The sequence below is a fragment of the Papaver somniferum genome, unplaced genomic scaffold (genome assembly GCF_003573695.1).
Source record: "Papaver somniferum cultivar HN1 unplaced genomic scaffold, ASM357369v1 unplaced-scaffold_131, whole genome shotgun sequence".
NCBI lineage: Eukaryota > Viridiplantae > Streptophyta > Magnoliopsida > Ranunculales > Papaveraceae > Papaver > Papaver somniferum.
In genome coordinates, this window is record NW_020622270.1 from 3,289,068 (window position 1) to 3,308,549 (window position 19,482).

Here is a 19,482-nt window from a genome sequence, read left to right on the forward strand (position 1 = left end):
ACCAAACGGATGGTTAATACATTAGAATACCACATTTTGGTTATACTTCTGTCATCAGTAATCCTATTTCACCAAATTGGTTTGAGCTTGGGCTTATTACCATTAAGAATTATTGTAGTTATTTCTGTTCACCATTCTTACTTGTCATTATTGTGAAAATGATTTGAGCCCGAACCAATTACCATTAAGAATTCAACAGAATTGTAGTTTGCATGTCAATAATAATGAGAACCCCAATCACCATTAGTTAGAACCACAACCATGATCCAAAATAATAATGATAAACAATGGGAGTGGTTGAGTATGAAAAGAGACACTACCAAGAAAAAAAAATATGTATACAAGAATAGTCTCCATGAAAAAAATAAGAATAGTCGGAAGCTATAAAAGACGGTAAGACAGAGAGATAGAAAGTCAGGAAACCCATCAAAGTCACCACCAACTCTTTGATGGAGAAAGATATATTGGTGGGTGGCGGGGTCCTCTCGTCCATCTTGGTGGTGGTTGAAGTACTCACCACACATAAATTAGTACCTTATTCCACCATTACTCTTCATCATTTCATTCATCACTACTTTCACTTCTTCACTCTCTTCCTCATCTACTATTTTACCCACAACACTAGAATATCATCAAACTCTTTGAAAGAAAAATGGGTTCGATCCAGAACGTAGACGAAGATATACAAGCGTGTCGATACGCTATGGAATTAGCCAGTGCATCAGTACCAGTAATGGTGCTTAAAACAGCCATAGAGCTAGACATTCTTGAAATCATCAAGAAAGCCGGTCCTGGTGCGCAGATCAGTGTTAGTGAAATTGTATCTCAAATCCAGAATCTCAAGAACCCGGATGCGCCTGTTATGCTGGATCGTATGCTTAGATTGTTAGCCAGTTATAACATCCTCACTTGTGGTCTTAAAGATGGGGAGAACGATGATAAAGTTGAAAGACTTTATGGACTTGCTCCAGTCTGTAAATTCTTGACTAAGAATGAAGCTGGTTGTTCAATGTCTGCTTTGCTTCTTATGAATCAAGATAAGGTCCTCATGGAAAGCTGGTATGTATCCTTCTCCCAACGCTTCATTTTATTTATTTTTCCTACTGTTCATACTTCCATTGAATTTTCTGCAATTTTATTACCACATTGAACCACAATTCCAATTATAAAGTCAACATGGGTTGGGCACCGCAGAAAGCACAACTTAGTAAACATAATAGAAAACGATATCTTTCTTATTTTTAAACGATATCCATGAATCATACAACTCAATTATTCCGAGCAAGACACTTCAAAGTTTTTCTAGTGTGGGTCTAACGGGGTAGGTGTAACAGTGAACCTTCGTGTCCAAAATAAATAAATAAAAATAATAAAAGGCTTGTTTCATGTGTAATTTATACAAGTCTATCTTTTTGAAATGAGGAGTACGCTTTACTGGCTAAAGTCTTACCATGGACCTACTTTGGCCTACTCAGTCGTATCGGTGGTGATTGAGAAGTTTCTCCTTTAGTAGACCATTTAACTTGATGCTTATAAAGTTAGGATGGCACCACAATAGGTCCGCATCTGATTTTGCACTGAATGCCTAGCGTGTATTGAAAGACTAACCAATTAAGGGGACCATATCCTAAATGCATACAGCAGCATGTAGGCCTGACAGTTTCAGAAATTCATCTTCAGGTACCATTTGAAAGATGCAATCCTGGATGGAGGAATTCCATTTAACAAAGCTTATGGAGTGCACGCATTTGAATACCATGGAAAAGATCTTAGGTTCAACAAGGTATTTAACAAGGGAATGTCTGACCATACAACCATCACCATGAACAAAATCCTTGAAACCTACAAGGGTTTCGAAGGTTTGAACTCCATTGTCGATGTTGGTGGAGGTGTTGGTGCAACCGTTAGTATGATCATCTCCAAATACCCCACAATTCAAGGTTTTTTTGATGATGCAATAATATAACAATGGAACGAATTCCGTTCTATCTCTATTTTTGGTTTATAGGCCTAATGGATGCATACTACGCGGCATCTGACACATGAATTTCATATGTACGTTCACAGGTATTAACTTCGACTTACCTCACGTAATCCTAGACGCTCCATCATTCTCAGGCATCAAGCACGTCGGTGGTGACATGTTTGCCAGTGTTCCAAATGCAGATGCAATTTTCATGAAATGGATTCTTCACGATTGGAGTGATGAACACAGTGTTAAAATCTTGAAGAATTGCTATGATGCATTACCTAAAAATGGGAAAGTCATTATTGTTGAATGCATTATACCAGAAGTGCCAGACAGTAGCGTCTCAGGCCATGGTGTATTCCATTTGGACAACATTATGTTGGCGCATAACCCTGGTGGTAAAGAAAGATCACTAAAACAATTTGAAAACCTAGCTAAAGATACTGGATTCACTGATTTCCAAGTGATCTGTTCTGCTTATGATACTTACGTTATGGAATTCTACAAAAATTAGGCTAAGAAAAGAAACAGAAAAGTTTGAGTTCCTTCATTTTAATTATGTGTCAGTGTGAGATATCTTAAGATTTATCAATATGTGATGAGCGTTTATGTACTTTACCCCACTGTAATACAATCAATAAAAACTGTTTTCGAGTTTCCTGAGATGCGGTGCAGTGTTCTAAAACAGACTTGAGTAGCTCATCATTTCTGAAGCACAAGAATCAAACTGGTCATGGTCATCTTTCGAAATTATAAATTAGGTGTTTCTGGAGATATTGGAGAAATGGAAGGTTGTGATAGACATCATTATGTATGTTTGACAGCACAACTACAGGGAAGGCAATCAGACAGCGGATGGATTGGCCAATCTGGCGGGAGACAACTGACAACTGGAGAACCTTACAACTTTATTTTGGAACCATACTATCCCCTCATGCAGTAATCAGATTGTAATGGATGACTCCTTGAGTATCACCTGCCCTCGTATAATTGCCGCTTAATTTTGATAATATTTCCATGCTTCAAAAAAAAAAATGTATGTTTGTCTGAACAGCTGTTGACTTGTCAAGAAAGTTGTAGGCTTGAAAATATTTGGGCCTTAGCCATGTTATGATGTATGATCCTTTTAAGACACAAAAGCAATTGCAGTGTAGAATAAACCACCTGACGAGTCTTAAAATTTACTAGTTATGCTTTTCTTGATCGACTGACAAGTTCTTTCATTCCACACTTGATACTCACTCCAGCTCCCTAGCTTTCTCCCCCATGAGTATGCTAATGGGGCCGAATTGGACTTGATACACAGTAGGTAACAGTAACTTGCACACTTGATACTCACTCCAGCTCCCTAATATATGCAGCTTCTCTTCTTTCTCTCCACCTTAGGAATTTACTACACCACCATGTCTGCTAGAGATCAATTAGGTGATGATCGTCGGTCTCATGAAGAAACCATAGATATCAAAACGTTACTTAAGTTGATTGTTGAAACACAAGCTAAACAAGAGGAATCTCAGCAACAAATCATAGAGATTTTGAGAAGCACAAAGAGTTCCGCTGTTTAGGGCATGACTTGGCTAGTCTGAATCTCTTCTTTTATCTGGCATCTAATTATTAGCATATTGGTACCAGGAGAAGATACTGGCAAAAATGCTGATAAAGAAAAGATCAATGGTGCTACTGCTAATGACGACCACCACAATCAGCAGGCCGCTGAAGTTGGTAAGTTTTATACTATATGACTCACTCACATACATATATATATATCAACTTTTAGTTTCTTGATTTTGATACTTATTGATCATTTTCATTGCTGCATATGGTCGTGTTAACCAGAGGTTAATCGGGTGGCAATTTATGCTCCTGGTAAAAACGACCAACTATTTGAAGCACTAAGCACCAATAATATGAAAAAAGTTAAGGAGATTCTTAAGAACAATCCTAGAGTGGTTGAAGAAGCTATCACACACGACTCATCGACAGTATTGCATACAGCCGTGCATTGGAGGATGGATATCCTGCTTATACATGAGATTGTTGAACTCATGTCACCAGATATACGAGTATAAAACTAAAAAATATGGTTACTCAGCATGTCATCGTGCTTCTATCTTCGGATATGCAAAATCTGCTGAGGTGATGGTAAATAAAAATCCCAAATTAACTCAGATACGTGATTCCAATGGAAGAAATACCATGTTATACAAGCAGTCGCATTGCTTAAAAAGATGTTAACACAAGTCAACAACAATTACAATAATCCGGGGATAAGATTTTTTTTCCAAAATGATCCTGGGATAAGAGTTTTTTTCAAAATAATTCCGACATCATCAAGGTAGCCATAAAGCATGGAATCATTGAAGTCGTAGTGGAGGTTCTTGAGCAGTTCCCTTAACTCATATGGTATCCATTACCGCATCAAAGGATGATAGGAATGGCTATTGCAGAACGGAACGAGAAGATGGTAAGTCTCATATGTGATCTTGGTGACGTTTATGGAGATAAAGTTTGATCTGGTTTCTACAACGGATGATGAAAAAAATACCATCTTGCATTATGCTGCCAAGTTAGCACCTTCTGCACGACTCAATTTGATCTCTGGTGTAGCCCTTCAGATGCAGCGAGAAGTGCAGTGGTTTAAGGTAAGGGCGATTTCTCCTAAGTTGGCAATTGCTGGTGAATGAAGTTTATTTGTTTCTAATATTGTTTTCTCATTCAGGGGGTGGAGAGTATTATGATGGAAACAGATTGGTATAAGAGAAACAAGAAAGGGGATACAGCTCAACATTTATTTACAATTGAACACAAAGATTTGCTGAAAGAAGCAGAGAATTGGATGAAGAATACATCTGGTTCCTGCATGGTAGTTGCTGCTCGCATAGCCACCGTAGCATTTGCAGCTGCTTTTACTGTTCCAGGAGGTAATATTAATGACAGTAACAGCGCTATGAACGGCAGCCCAGTCTTTTTGGGGAATAATGCATTTACGGGGTTTCTGGTAGCCGACGCTTTAGCTCTATAATTTGCTTCTATCACATCGGTTTTAATGTTTTTATCTATATATACTTCGCGCTATGCAGAAATGGATTTCCTCAAGGTTCTACCACAAAAGCTAATCATTGGTTTTGCAACACTGTTCATACCTATAGCAGCGATACTGGTAGCTTTTGGTGCATCAGTGTATATTGTGGTTGGGGGCCGGTATCCATGGGCGCCGATTCCGATAGCATTGTTTACTTCCTGTCCTATCCTCTTGTTTGCATGCTTGCAATTGCCATTGTTTTATGAAATGGTTCATTCTACATATCGAGGCAGTATCCTTGGGAACCACATATATATTTCATATACAGTTGAAAAGAATAAGAAGAAAAAATAAAATAGTGGAACGAGTGAGAAATCAAATTTTATGAAGGAAAATAAATAGTGGGATGAGTGAGAAACCAATTTGTATTAAGTCACATGTATATACACTATTCTAGCTGGTTCTAGAAAGCTGCTATTCGACCCCATAGGCTCATCTAATCCACTAACCCATTTGTCATACTAGACATGTATTTTAATTAGTTCCACATTTTACACTCCATTTATGATATTTTCTAACATTTTGAAGTCCTTCTTCTATTCCTTTCCATATCCAGGAAAAATTGTGATGTTCACATTTTAAGTGCAAAAACTCACAGTATGGTGAATATTTGGGTTTAAGAATTTTAATCCAAAATTAATCCGACTAAGTACAGAGCCCCCAAGCTAGCTTAGTGATTAGAGCAAGATTATATTGTTCGAAGTCTCTAAAACCAACTCCACCATCATTTTTAGAGTAAGAAAGAGGGTCCCACGCTATTAAGTGGATATAACTCTTGTGACCCCACCAAAGCCTTCTATGAATTGTATTTAGTTGTTTGATTGTATGTTTTGGTATTTTAAAGTTGCTCACGTAGTGGGATGTGACACAATTTAGAATTGATTTTACCATTGTTGTTCTAGCTGTTTGATTTAGGATAAGATGAAAAGATCTTGTCTTGTTTTTACCAAGTAAAATTGGTAGTCCCAAGTATTTTTCTGATGAACAGAGTTGCTTTACTCATAACTGTCGTACTATATTCAGTTATTTCTCATCTGACATATCACCTGTGATAAATGCTGCTGACTTTGAGAAATTTATCAATTACCCGAAAAGATCACCAAATTCTTTAAGAGTGTCAAGAATATGGTCGATGCCTTTTTGGTCTGCTTGAAAATAAAAGGTAAGTAGTCATCTGCGAATAAAAGTTGATTAAATGAAGGAGAGATCTTAGCTACCCGAATGCCCTGTATAAGAAGATTGTCCTCATCCTTGTTTGATTTCCTTGTGAGAAATTCCATGGAAATGATAAAAAAAATTGGGGACAAAGGATCCTATTGTATTAAACCTCTTGTCGGAATGTATTCCTCATATGAACTACCACCTAGTTTAATTGAGATTGAAGTAGTTGTTATACACTATTGTATAAGTACTCTCCAATCTTCATAAAATCCCAAACATTCTAGTAGTTGTTATACACTATTGTATAAGTATTCTAAACGATCAAACGCTTTCGACATGTCCAGTTTTAAAGCTATTTGACCTGATTTCTTCTTAGGTCTTTTCATGGAGTGAATTAACTCATGAGCAATGGTTTATGAATCTTTTGGGAACATAGGAAGCTTGAATTAGAGAGGACTTTATCCACTAATTGTTTCATTCTTATACCTACTAATTTTAAAATAATTTTATAGGTGAAGTTGCACATTCCAATTGGTCTGTAATCATTGGGAGTTGTAGGATGTCTTGTTTTTGGTAATAAACAGATGAAGGTCTGGTTCAAATGTGATAGCATCTGTTTTGTTGAGAATTTTTTTGCACCATGGATGTAATGTCATCTCTTATTGTGGACCATTGGGTTTGAACGAAACCTGCTGGAAATTCATCAGGGCCTGGAGAGTTCCGGCTTTTTAAGCTCTTAAGAACCTCATAAATCTATTCTTTAGTTGGCATTCTCATGAGATTTTCATTATCTGTTGAAGAATTGATTTCATGAATGTGACTAAATTAAGGAGGAATTCTGAATAATTGAGTTAGAAGTGGAAGCTATATCAGGTGATTTGTGAGCAAAGGAGCTATATCAGGTTCTTAAGAGCTTAAAAAGGAGCATCTGTTTTGTTGAGAATTTTTTTGCACCATGGATGTAATGTCATCTCTTATTGTGGACCATTGGGTTTGAACGAAACCTGCTGGAAATTCATCAGGGCCTGGAGAGTTCCGGCTTTTTAAGCTCTTAAGAACCTCATAAATCTATTCTTTAGTTGGCATTCTCATGAGATTTTCATTATCTGTTGAAGAATTGATTTCATGAATGTGACTAAATTAAGGAGGAATTCTGAATAATTGAGTTAGAAGTGGAAGCTATATCAGGTGATTTGTGAGCAAAGGAGCTAAATCCTATATAGTATGATGCCATTGTCCATTAGCATCTCTAAGATCTGTAATGTTGTTTCTTGATCTTCTCATGGAAGTATGAGGTGTTACTATCAGCATCTATGATCCCGTGATCAGCAAATTTTTGTTGCAACAAATCGGCCTCAAATTTTTTTCCAGTGTTGTATCTCATCTATAACTTTTTGTATTTGGTTGCTATTTTGATCACTGTAGGGTAAGGACTGAAGGTTTTCTAGTTCACTCTTAAGCTGAAATTTTTTTCTCTGATATATCTGCCCAAAGTGATCTCTACTCCATTTGGATATACTTCTTTTAGTTGTGGCCAGCTTGTATCCTATGTTTTGTGAAGTCTGACAAGAATTTGAAGTAAACCACGTTGAGTTAATCATTTGAGAGCATGCAAGATCTTTTAATTAACTAACATCTGTAAAACTTCCAAGCATTTTAAGGTTTAATGTAGGAAGCTTTTGTAACTAAGAGAATTGGACAATGATCTGAACACATGAAATGCAAGTGATAAACCTTAGATTCAGGATAATTAATTTTCCATTGAGAGTTATGTAGTGCTAAATATATTTTGGCTCTTTGATATCCTTTGCCATTAACTCTGTTAGTCCAACTGAAATTGTTTCCAACAAAACCCATATCCATGGGCCTAGCTGCATCAATTTTGTTGTACACCTAGTTGTTAATGGAAGTCTTATTTGAAGGATAGCCTCTATTTTGAAGGTGAACATTCAAATCTCCCACTACTATCCATGGTTGGAAAACATTTTCACTAAGTTCTGTAATGAAACTCCGTTGAATTTGTTTCATATCACTATAAGTAGATCCATAGATGCAAGAGAGAATCCACTCTTGCTTAGATGGGTTGGATGTGATTAACATATGTATCATATTATCTTTATTGCAGACAACATCACAAGGAAATCCTTGTTTCCACATGAGTATATATAATACCTTCTGATAAGCCTATTGCACTTGTAAACATGGAATTTGGGTAGCAGTAGGACCGAGTTAGAATTATTACTCTAACATCACTAATTTTTGTTTCCACCAGAAAAATTATATCTGGATTATATTTTTTAATAATATCCCCTAAATAGTCTCTTGTGTCTTTTGCTGCAAATCCTTGCACATTTCAGGTCAAGATTTTCATGGTTATAAAATTATTACTTCCGATTCTACTCAAATTAGTATAAAGATAAAAGATATGCAAACGAAATGTAAAGATATTGAGACTATAACAGCTTAACTTTGGGTGATTATGAGAGAAGGAAAATACCTGATCAGCAACACTTGAAGATTTGTCCTTGAACTTAAGTGAGTAGTTCTGCTCTGAGACTGTACCATGATAAGAAGGATATGAGTTAGGAGATTGATTATGATCATCAAGGATTAATTGGGTATTAGATGTTGAATCTTCATATTGATTAGATGAATCCTGACTAGATTGATTTTGCTCAAAGTGGCGAATTAGGGTATGAATTGGTTTCTTGTATGATCTCATAGGATGAATATTGGCTGGATCTAAGTCATGAGCATTGTAATCATCGAAGGAGAAATCAAATTCATCCATAGTAAGATAAGATCAGAACAAATTTTGATCAATGCCCTCTCCTAAATTTCAAGGATGTGAATTTTCTCCATTAATATTTGCAATTAAAGCGTATTCCAAGATATTTGATGGGTTATTGATGGTGTTCACAGAATAATTGAAACTCGTTTTTTTTTGTATTACTAGGACCTCCCTGTTCCATCCTGATTCTCTTCCCTTGCCTGTGATTTACCTCTTCTATGAGTAAAGTTTATCTCGATCATACCTTGCTTATTACACCCAATGATTGGATAAAGCTCGCTCCGAGTCACTAAGTCGACTTGTTGATTTTCCAGATGGATTTGTTCATTAGTACATGTCATCCTTTCTTCAGTACCGTGTGAAAACACGAGGGTATCCAAATACACCACAATCTTTTTATTTCAACCTATAAGTCCTCTACCGAATGTGATTGTGTATGGACAAAGTCGAGACAATACGACAATTTGGTTCGCACGTCGTGTGATCGTCTATGGATACGAGATCGAGACAGTACAACAACAAGATAACTTGTGTGATTGACTATGGATACAATATCGAGACAATACGACAACAAAGTGTATTACTTGAAAATAGATTCGGTAATAACCAAACTCAATAAGATCACTATCAAGTATTACGGAGTTAACGTACTTGTGTATTATACTTAATTATAACAAAAATTATAATCGCAAATCAAAATAAAAGACACGACAAGATTTTGTTAACGAGGAAACCGAAAATGCAGAAAAAACCCCGGGACCTAGTCCAGTTTTGAATACTCTCAGAAATAAGCCGCTATACAAAATCGAATACCAACCTAGTATAGTTGAGAGAAAGCAGACTACCCCTAGCTACTTAGTTCCCTCAGTATCCATGCGCCTTCGACTACTAGAGTCACGCACGTGAATATCAATTCCTCTGGATCGTATTCCAGACAATAAAGGAAGAATCTGTTTGGTAAACACTCTAATCAATCTTTCTACAAGATATAGATGAGTCGTTGACAAAGGATCTTCCGTTTAATCTAATAAACTTCTTTGTATGGTTAAATAAATCTAACTTTAACTACCGAAATAGTCAAGTATGGATTTGCACTCAATCAATATAGATGTCAAAGAGAAATATAGAGAATGCCGATCTCAGACAACTAATCAATCATACCTATCAAATATAAATTGATTCTAGTTGGATCCTTGCCGATCAAGGTTTGTGCACTAAATCCACAAGATACGAAAACTAATCAGAAATCTTCATTTTCTTCAGATCTTCTTTTATCTTCAAATTCCTGCACAACACCACTTGAATCTCTTGTGATCAATCTCGCATAGAACATAGTCTGTTAACAATGGTTATCACAAGATGTATTAAGATCTAACAACATTTCTAAAGATCCCGTCGATACTTTGATCTAGTCTGAGTCAGCTCGACTCCTGCGGGTAAACCTAGGCAACTTCGGTTCTTATATCTGAAGAGAAAGATTCTCAAGCATGAACAAATTAGGTGCAATTAAAGTTTCAAAAACTGTTAGTCAATCAAATCAAATCGAAAACTAATAACACTGCAATTTTCTAGTTTCCCGCCAATGGTACTCGTAAAGCTTCTTGATCCCACATAAGTCTTTAAACGAGCGGTCGTAAAAGATTTCACCTAATTAGGATACTTTCCTCTCCGAATAGACGGCTCCACCAAAAACAACAAGAAATTAAGTTTTCTTGGTTCTTAGGATAGTTTGCTCGAAATGCAAACTTAGGTATTTATAGACCAAGGATGTTTGGACACCAAGGAATTTCCAAAAACGAAAGTATTCTCAATATATGCAATGAATGCCCAAATTCGGTTTTCATAATTCCAATAAATGCTTGTCCAATATTTGCAAAACCTCCAATTAGTAAATGCATATTACTAAGTTTTATTCTCTGGAGATATGCATTAATTGTTGGTAATTAAAGCATATAAAATCCAATACCTTAATTAAAAGATTCTTAATTTATTTCGACACAAGATCACCTTGAGTACCAAGGAATATCTTTGAGCAATAAATGATAAGAGTTACTGCTTGTGTCCAAAGTATGTTGACATATTTTCACTGCAAAACCTTATTTCATATTTACATGGATTTGCTTCTTGGAATCGGTTATGCCATAGTTCCAATCAAGTTTAGTATTGGTTTGCCAGTATTCCAAGACTACTATGTGATTGGTCATATCAAATCACAATGGTTAGTTGTGATCGGTCCTACCAAGTCCCATACATGGGTTCAGATCGGTTATACCCAAATATGGTACCTACTTGTGATCGGTCACACCATTCACTAGGATCGGTTACACCAATTACAAGGATCGGTTCCATCTACACATGGTATCTACTTGTGATCGGTCACACCAGTTACTAGGATCGGTCACACCAATCACTACGCCGAATTCAGGGATTAGTAACTAGATTTCGCAACAACTTAGAGGCTGTTGCGAATTTTCAGTTGCTAATTGTTGTTCCAAAATTTTCGCAACAATTGGTAGCAGTTACAAAACTTGCAACTGTTTTTGCGATGCGAAAAATCAGTGCGGTTGACTACACTTTCAGCTGACTCATTATTCAGCCCATTCAGATACTTGGGAAAGTTGACTCGGGTGTCTTATCTCTTTAATCATCGAAAAACCTCACATTCTCTATCTTATTTTCTTCTCTTCTCTCTCGTTCTCCCCTGTGAGTTTTCCCTGTTTCTACTACCACCACCATCGTTATCATCAAGATCAAAACCAAACCCTAGATTCAGATTTTTTTTTCTTCTCCTTTTGATTTTTTCCACTCAAAATCTTTGACCCGATTTCTGATCTTAGATCAAATTCATGCTCACCATGTTATTATGTGGATTAATCTGGTTATAAATCATTTACAAATTACAATTTTTTGACCTAAAGGGGGAAATCAGAGTTAATGAGTTAATCTGATTGCAAGTGCGTTTTTCTGTTCTATGAGTGTTTTTTGGCACGAGATTTCCCCCAAAATCCTCAAATTTAAGTAATTTGGGTTTTTCGTTTCTTCAAATGTCAGATGTAGATTATTAAACCAAATCAATAGATGGGTTTGTTTTAGTTGAGGTTTAGAATTTGTTCATTAACGGATTCGAGTTTCATGGATTAGGGTTTCTAACAGATTGGGGATTTAGGCTCCATGGATTTGAATTACAGATGAAAAAGATAAAACTGATGGTGAGAAACTAAAAGAAGAAGTTTGAGTTTGTGTTCTGAGGTAATCTTTCTTACTCATTTGAATTGAATTTCTTTCATTATGTTGTATTATCAAATTTGGGTATTGTTATATCCAACTTTGAATTTGGTTGAAATGGAGTTGAGTTTCTAGTGGTGTATGTAGATGATTGTTAGGTTTAAATCTATGAAATAAATTTCATATTACTTGAAATGTTATCCACATTGTTAACTGTGAAATGTTATTACTTGTCTCTCCTGGTTTCTTACTGTTACATTTATAATCTGCACAGATTCGTGAAGCCATCCAAATTCTCGTGCTTTGGATGTATACGAGGAGGCCGAGAAGTTGCTGAAAGAAGAACCACATGTGGAGTTCAGTGGCGAGGTTCCTTCCCCAACTTCTTTTATTGCAGGAATTTGTGTACAAGTATATCATCGTGCTTGTATCTTCTTCATTTTCTCTGACATAAATGTTTTTCTCTGCTTTCTATTCATCTTAATTTCAGCTATTTCAGTTCCACTGATTTGTTATTTTGTACTGAATGTTCTCTCCAGGAAGGTCATGGACGGTATCTGGACTTGCATGAGTTGTACTATGAGTACATTAATTCTAAGTTTGCAGACCAATAAAGTATTCTACTTATCTGGATGTGTTCTCCCAATCACATAAAATTTCATGTAAACTAAAGCTAAGCAGGTAACTTTGCTGGAGTACGGTACAGTGCATGAGTTGATGGACGTGGGTAAGGACATATTAAAAGAGGTATGTCTCTTCTGCCAACGATTGATTGCTTAAAGTTCTCTTGAGTGCGCATCTGTGAATTAGTAGTACAGATAATTAATTTGTCATTTCTATAGTTCATGTACGCCAGACGATACTAGTTTACATTTTCTTAATAGATTATCTCGAAATCTTTTTTTTTTGGATGACCTGTTTTGCTGAAAGGAGGGCTCTTAAGTTTTGTCAATATTATTCTGTTAGTGGGGGCACTAACCTTAAGTTTAAATTGGGGAAGTCTGGTTGATTGAAAGGTTTGTTTTCTGTAACAGAGTCCATCGAGCAAACATGCACATTATGTGGTTGCTGGTGAACCCATAAGATTGCTAGTCAGTCGCTATAAATTTCAGCTTATAATATATCTGAATCACTTTTTTGTTGTCGATACCCTAGCTAGTGCAGGGGAAGATCGGATAATGCAAGTGATGGCATCATATACTTTGTATTGGCTTTTCAGTTTTTCCTTAGGTAACTCTTCTTTCAAATATGAGTGAGTCATTCCTTTCTTAACCAGTTTTAGAACTTTATATGATATATGAATAAAATTAGATGTTGAGCACCCTTCATATCTAGGTAAGCATGTACACTCTTCAGCAGGGGGCGCTGCTTTTGCTGATAACAGCAGTTTGTTTTGTCCCTTTGAAACTATTGCAAAGAAAGCGGGCAGTAACAGGATTTGTTCATGTTTCAGTCCACATGGATGCAACACTCATTTTGCCGCTGTCTAGTTGTATTTCCACAGGAGTTCCTTTGTATAGTGTCAGGTTAATATGTTAACATATATTGGTGTAGAATCTGAGTAGCACTACTGAGGACTGAACCTTTTGAGTTGTCCCTTAGTACTGGTATTTTTTGTGGATACTGTGAAATTGTTTCCCTCTACTAATATGGCGCTCATATCTATTTTTCAATCACACCGACCTGCTGGAAGAGAAATCTGAATTGAGAATGTAGTTCTGAAGGTATGTTGTTTTGTGGGTTTGAAACTCTATAATAACGTTCTCCTTTATCATCCCTTTTTGAATTACTAATTAGATCTTTGGTGATATATTTGTGTCCTGGAAACTCACGGACTTGTGTAGTTATTTGGTATCTCTATAGGACTTATTAAAGTCAAATGGCCAGTTTCCCCTGATGGTTAATATTTTGTGTATTTTCTTTTGAATGCAGTATGGAGGCAAAGCTCTTGACCATAGAAAACGACAATCTTGTTCTTAGACAAAAGCAGTAACCACCCCACCTAAGAGCAATCACCCCTTGATATGCTGCTGCAAAATAAAGCCTAATCATAGACTTATGATTTTTATTTTTAGGTAACTACTCTACTATTTACTTGTTTATACAATGCTAGTATGTGATTATTCGAACCTGAAAGACATACGTTTTGATCACAATGAATACTTTTAGTTTGAAACATTGTATCTTACTAAGGAAGGTTGCAATAACATAGTACTTGAAACACAATTAAGGAAGGTTGTAATAACATGAATCCGTTAGTTCTGTATGAAATAGATCTGACATTTTAATTAGAATGCTAGCAATTGTCAATAAAGACGAGTACCAGTAGGTGCACCAACTCCAGGTGTCACTATGAAACTTATTCGTTCGATTTTCTATGGTGTGACGTCCGTAGTCCTAATAGCTTTTTTCATTATGAAGTAATGTATGCAACATTACTAATTGATGTGTAATAGTGGCTGGTACAGGTAATTGATTTGTATCGAATGGGGATTTCATTTCTCTTCTGCATATCTACTGTTTTCATACTTTTTATTTTATGCTCCAGAATCTTATCATACCTATCTGTTTGGTATGATCTGACCTATATCATATTTGTATATCGAAAGATGCCATGTTATTTCAACTCGTAATGTTGATGTACCTGTTGATTGCAGATGAGTCGAAGAACTTTCTGGCCCGCATAGCTCGACATGAAAATTCTTTAGACTAAAATTTTTGACAATCCTGGAGCTTAGGTTTGGGCTTCTTACCGTGGACATCGCTAGGACTGGTAATTTCTTAAAACTTTTCGTAATGTTTTGGTAAGATTTGTTTTGACAACTGTAACTTCTAACTAGGTCTCCTATCTCTTGATCTTTCTATGTTAGTTGAGAATGCTCCATAAATTTTATAGTTTTAAGTACTTTGTGTCAGTTGCATTTATTTGTAGTTGAGAATGCTCCATAATCAAGATTGTCCTAGTGTTCCAGTACTATCCGGTATATCTGATCATGTGTGGTTGGGGCGTCTGGATGCTCATAATTTTTCTTATTACTATTGGCACGTGCAGGGTGAATCACGTAACTGAGTTTTATCAGCTCAATGTTTTGCAGGGTGCAAGAGAAATTTGTGCACCCAAAGAAAGCCAAGGATAAACTTTAAAAATGAGTAGTCTCGCATGCTTGATGTCGGAGACTAGGCAGGAAGTTTAACGAATCATTTTGGCAAAGTTAAAGGTTCTTCTGTATGTTCGTCATCATTTTATTTTATCTGAAATACAAAGAACTTGTCAATCTTTTGATACTACACACATAATTTAAATGTCAATAGGACTTGAGAAATGTTTCTAGCTATACTTTGTGATGTGTTTCTTAGTTTTTGTGTATATGGAGTTCATCATGTTATGTTATGGTGAATTAACTCTAAGAAAAATTACTTTTTTGATAGTTTTGTTGGATTTTGTTATTGGAAACTCTGGTTTTGACCAGTTAAAACCACTATTTTTTTGACGTTGCAACAATTTCGCAATTGTTGTCTGTTGCGACATTTCAGTTTAGCAACAGCTGCAAACAGTTGAGTCCATCTAAAACAGTTTCGAACTTTTGACGTTGCAATAGTTTCAAACTGTTGTGACAGGAAATTTGCAACGGAGCCGTTGCGAAAAATTGCAACAATGACTTTCGCAACAGAGATGAACTGTTGCGATCCCACTTTGCATCCGCCAATTACCGTTGCTAATCTCACTATTTATTTATTTATTTTTTGACAGAAAAGCACTTACGGAGAGAATCGAAGTCTTGAAGTCTCACTCCTTATGAGGGCTCAACTCCACTGAACCAAATTTGGTGAATTGCAAGGATCGGTCACACAATACTTATGATCGATCACACCAATTACTAGGATCGGTCACACCAATTACAAGGATCGATCATATCATATCATGGTGATTACTTAGGATCGGTTACACCAATTATCAGGACCGGTCATACCAAATCATAAGTCTATCCATTGTGATCGGTTATACCAAGATACATAACTTGAGTTAAGATCCGTTCTAGCAACTCACACATATTGGTCATCCAAAGATATGCAATGCATAGCTGGCCTAATAATCCTATTGATTTCCCTTTCGATTCACGAAACAAGTTCATGAATGCACTTTCTTTAAACAAATGTAAAACATTGTTTCCTAGGATGAAATCTTCACCATAACCCATTCACATATACAAGATTATGTCGATGTCATATCTACGAAGTTCAAAAGATAAGCTTTGTACTTCATAGTCTAATTCCTTAATACTAAGATCATACTATTATGATCATGTCACATCACTAGAGTATTATATACAATATGTACAATATATACAGCTTCGCAGTTATGTTTTCAATATAGCACGACTTGAAAGATACGTTAGAAATGAAACATTTCAAGTCAATATTAGTAACCTCAAGTGGAAGGATGATGTCATCGTTGTAGTTCATTACTTCTTTACATTTTTCAGGTCTTCGGAGTAATACTTGTTTGTCTCAACATTCCTAAACTTTTTATTCTAACCTAAACGAAGTTGACTCTAGTATTTTATCAAGCGACTCTACATGAGTTTTGATACTAAAATATGACAACCAAACTTGACATACCAATGCTTGGTGAGTTAAACCGAGCTATGCTCTATCACCTTGACTAACCCCCTCATTAGTGTTGTGTGCAGATATTTGCTGATTTTCATTTAATGCAGAGGCTAGATTATCTCCACCCACTTTTGCATGTTGATCAGTTTGCATTAACGAAGAAGCATTGTTAGCATCCTTTGCTTCTTTACTATATGGATTACTCTATGATGGTGGATTAGTTGATAAGAACCCTTTTTGTTGCTGAAGAAGGTAGTTTACAATGGCATCACAGTCTTTTTCCTTGTGAGCTATTGTATAACATTATCCGCAAAGATTAAAGGGTTGCTTCCCATAAAAAGTCTGATCCAAACTTCTTCACCCACTACATTCCTTATCCAAAAAACCCTACACATGGTATCTCTAACATCTATTAAGACTTGAAATTTTTGAACCTTTCCTTTTGGGACAATACAATCACGTGGATCTAAATCTTTAACTTCTCCCATGGCCGTAGCTATACTCTTCACTATAGGTGGGTTGGAAAACTCCGGTTGCATGTTGTAGAACCTTAACCAGATAAGTTGTATAGTTAAATCGACTTTACTTCTTGGAATTCTAGGGTTCCAAGGCTCCATTACTAATAAGTCACCATCTACAAACCATGATCGAAACTTCAAAACCATATCATATTCTTGAGAATAGAGTTTGATCATGTAACAATCATTTTCTTCTTTCGCAAATTTCCTCGCTCTTTATCCAAAGTTTATTAGCTTCTTTATCTAGTTCTCCCACATTATATTGCTTTTTCTGAATAAAGTTTGGATAGAAAAAGAACTTACATTGATTTGCTCCTTCAATCGAATCTCCATTGGAAAGGATCGGTTGTTTTAGTGCGTTTACTCTCTCATGTATTGAAGTGCTTTAAATGGGAACTGAATTAACTTGCATTGGCGTGTTTATATTGTGTTCAAAAATTCTTAAACACCTCCAAATGAACCAATATTTGGTTGAAGCAACTGTCACATAGAAATTGCGTTCTCCTTCTATGTCATCCACTCATTATAATTTTCTAAGAATAATTTTCTATGTCATCCTTCTATGTCATCCACTCCCTGTATATCCAATAGTGGCTTCCAGACTTCTTCGGAAAAATCATATTCAAAGAATAAATTGTGAGTATATTCCACAATATTATCGAAACAAACCATTGAGTCTTCACATGCAAGATTTGGTTCCCAGTTATACTTAATATCCATAAAATCATATGAACTCTATCGGTTTCACCTTCAATTAATTCAAACTAATAAAACAATAATAGTTAGGAATGGATATATATATACATGTTTCTAACGTTTTTTTCCGTCACAAAATAGAAGATGTATTAAAACATCAAAAATCAGGAACGAACATAGACGTTCCTAATTTGTTATCCGTCGCAAAATAAAAAATGTTAAAGAAAATTGATTCTGGTCAAGTTTTTAGTCGACCACGTTGATGCGATAGTCATTTAGTAGTAAAAGGTAATTGAAACTTAGCGGAATACACCATTATTGGTGACATCAGCGGTGGAAGAAGAAGGACTATTATAGTTCACCATCGTTCGAGAAGTTATCATTAACAATTTGAAGCAATATTTTGCAGATAATGATAAAAATCAAAAATATAGCTCATGAATGATAATGAAAGAAGTTGAAATTAATATGAAAAAGATGCTGAGAGAATGAAGATGTTGAAGATGATATTGAGTCACATAATTATTAACTTAATTGGAATATTTAAGGTTAAGGATCAGACCAAGTCTAAGACCATGAAAAATTAAAAGAAAATGCGCAATACTTATTATTGAATGTAATAATCTTACAGGAACATTATCATACAAGATTTGCACCAATTTTTCTTTAAAATCCAAATGACAATGAATTTGAAGCTAATATTTTGATGAAACGTTCTTCTTATTAAACTTTATATATATTCTTACCGAAAATGAGCACAATTCAGAATGCCAAACCTCACCATCTATTATTTTTAGTTTAGACCGATAATTTTCAACGGTTGATTTTTAAAGTGGTAGATGGTGGTGTTATACGTCTCGAATTGTGCTCATTTTTGGTAGAATTATTGAGTTCATAAGAAATATCACCACAATATTGGTTTCAAAATCATTGTCGTTTGGATTGTAAAGAAAAATTGGTACAAATCTTATAAAATAGTGTTCACATAAGATTGTCCATGAATCCATTCCTCCCTCTATAACGTAATAATTACCTTTTTTTTTGAAGCATATAATTAATTACCTGTTTTAGATTATATATATTTATAGAAAGAGCACAACAATATTAACATAAGTCAAAACTTGTTGACATAGTTTTTAACTCTTTTTGTTCTAGAAAAAATCATGTCTTTTACTTTTCTAATTTTACTTTTACTGTTCTAATTTTACCTAGGAATACTTAATTATAAAAATAAAAATTGATGTCATACTTTTCGAAAAAAAATGATGTGATAATCGATTATAACTTAGAAGTTTCTTTTCGTTTACATAATAAGCTCTAAAAAACAAAGGTGACCAAATTGGTGGTACAAAAAATCCAGCCATATTATTTTTAATAAATAAAAACAATTTGATTAAAAAGTGACACGAAAACTCCATTTTCATTTCCA

General features: G+C 35.4%; 2 protein-coding genes and 1 long non-coding RNA gene across 6 annotated transcripts; all 3 read left to right on the forward strand.

The window, feature by feature from the left end:
* Positions 1-542: 542 nt before the first annotated feature.
* LOC113332502 (caffeic acid 3-O-methyltransferase 1-like) lies at positions 543-2,634 on the forward strand. Its single transcript, XM_026579041.1, has 3 exons — positions 543-1,059; positions 1,681-1,940; positions 2,068-2,634. The coding sequence occupies exons 1-3, from the start codon at positions 653-655 to the stop codon at positions 2,481-2,483; spliced, it is 1,083 nt and encodes a 360-aa protein (XP_026434826.1). The 5' UTR covers positions 543-652; the 3' UTR covers positions 2,484-2,634.
* Positions 2,635-3,915: 1,281 nt separating this feature from the next.
* LOC113332286 lies at positions 3,916-5,488 on the forward strand. The gene is made up of 3 exons (XM_026578848.1): positions 3,916-4,611; positions 4,689-4,890; positions 5,050-5,488. Exons 1-3 carry the CDS (start codon positions 4,465-4,467, stop codon positions 5,343-5,345), a joined length of 645 nt encoding a protein of 214 aa, XP_026434633.1. The 5' UTR covers positions 3,916-4,464; the 3' UTR covers positions 5,346-5,488.
* A 6,194-nt stretch (positions 5,489-11,682) lies between these two features.
* LOC113332564 lies at positions 11,683-15,597 on the forward strand. Of its 4 annotated transcripts, XR_003351600.1 has the most exons (7): positions 11,683-12,252; positions 12,503-12,639; positions 12,768-12,975; positions 13,384-13,952; positions 14,161-14,303; positions 14,886-15,001; positions 15,281-15,597. It is a non-coding gene; the product is annotated as an uncharacterized LOC113332564 (long non-coding RNA). The 4 variants fall into 4 exon arrangements; XR_003351599.1 differs by having other exon boundaries at positions 12,768-13,952; XR_003351601.1 differs by having other exon boundaries at positions 12,768-13,952; positions 15,324-15,597.
* Positions 15,598-19,482: the final 3,885 nt, after the last annotated feature.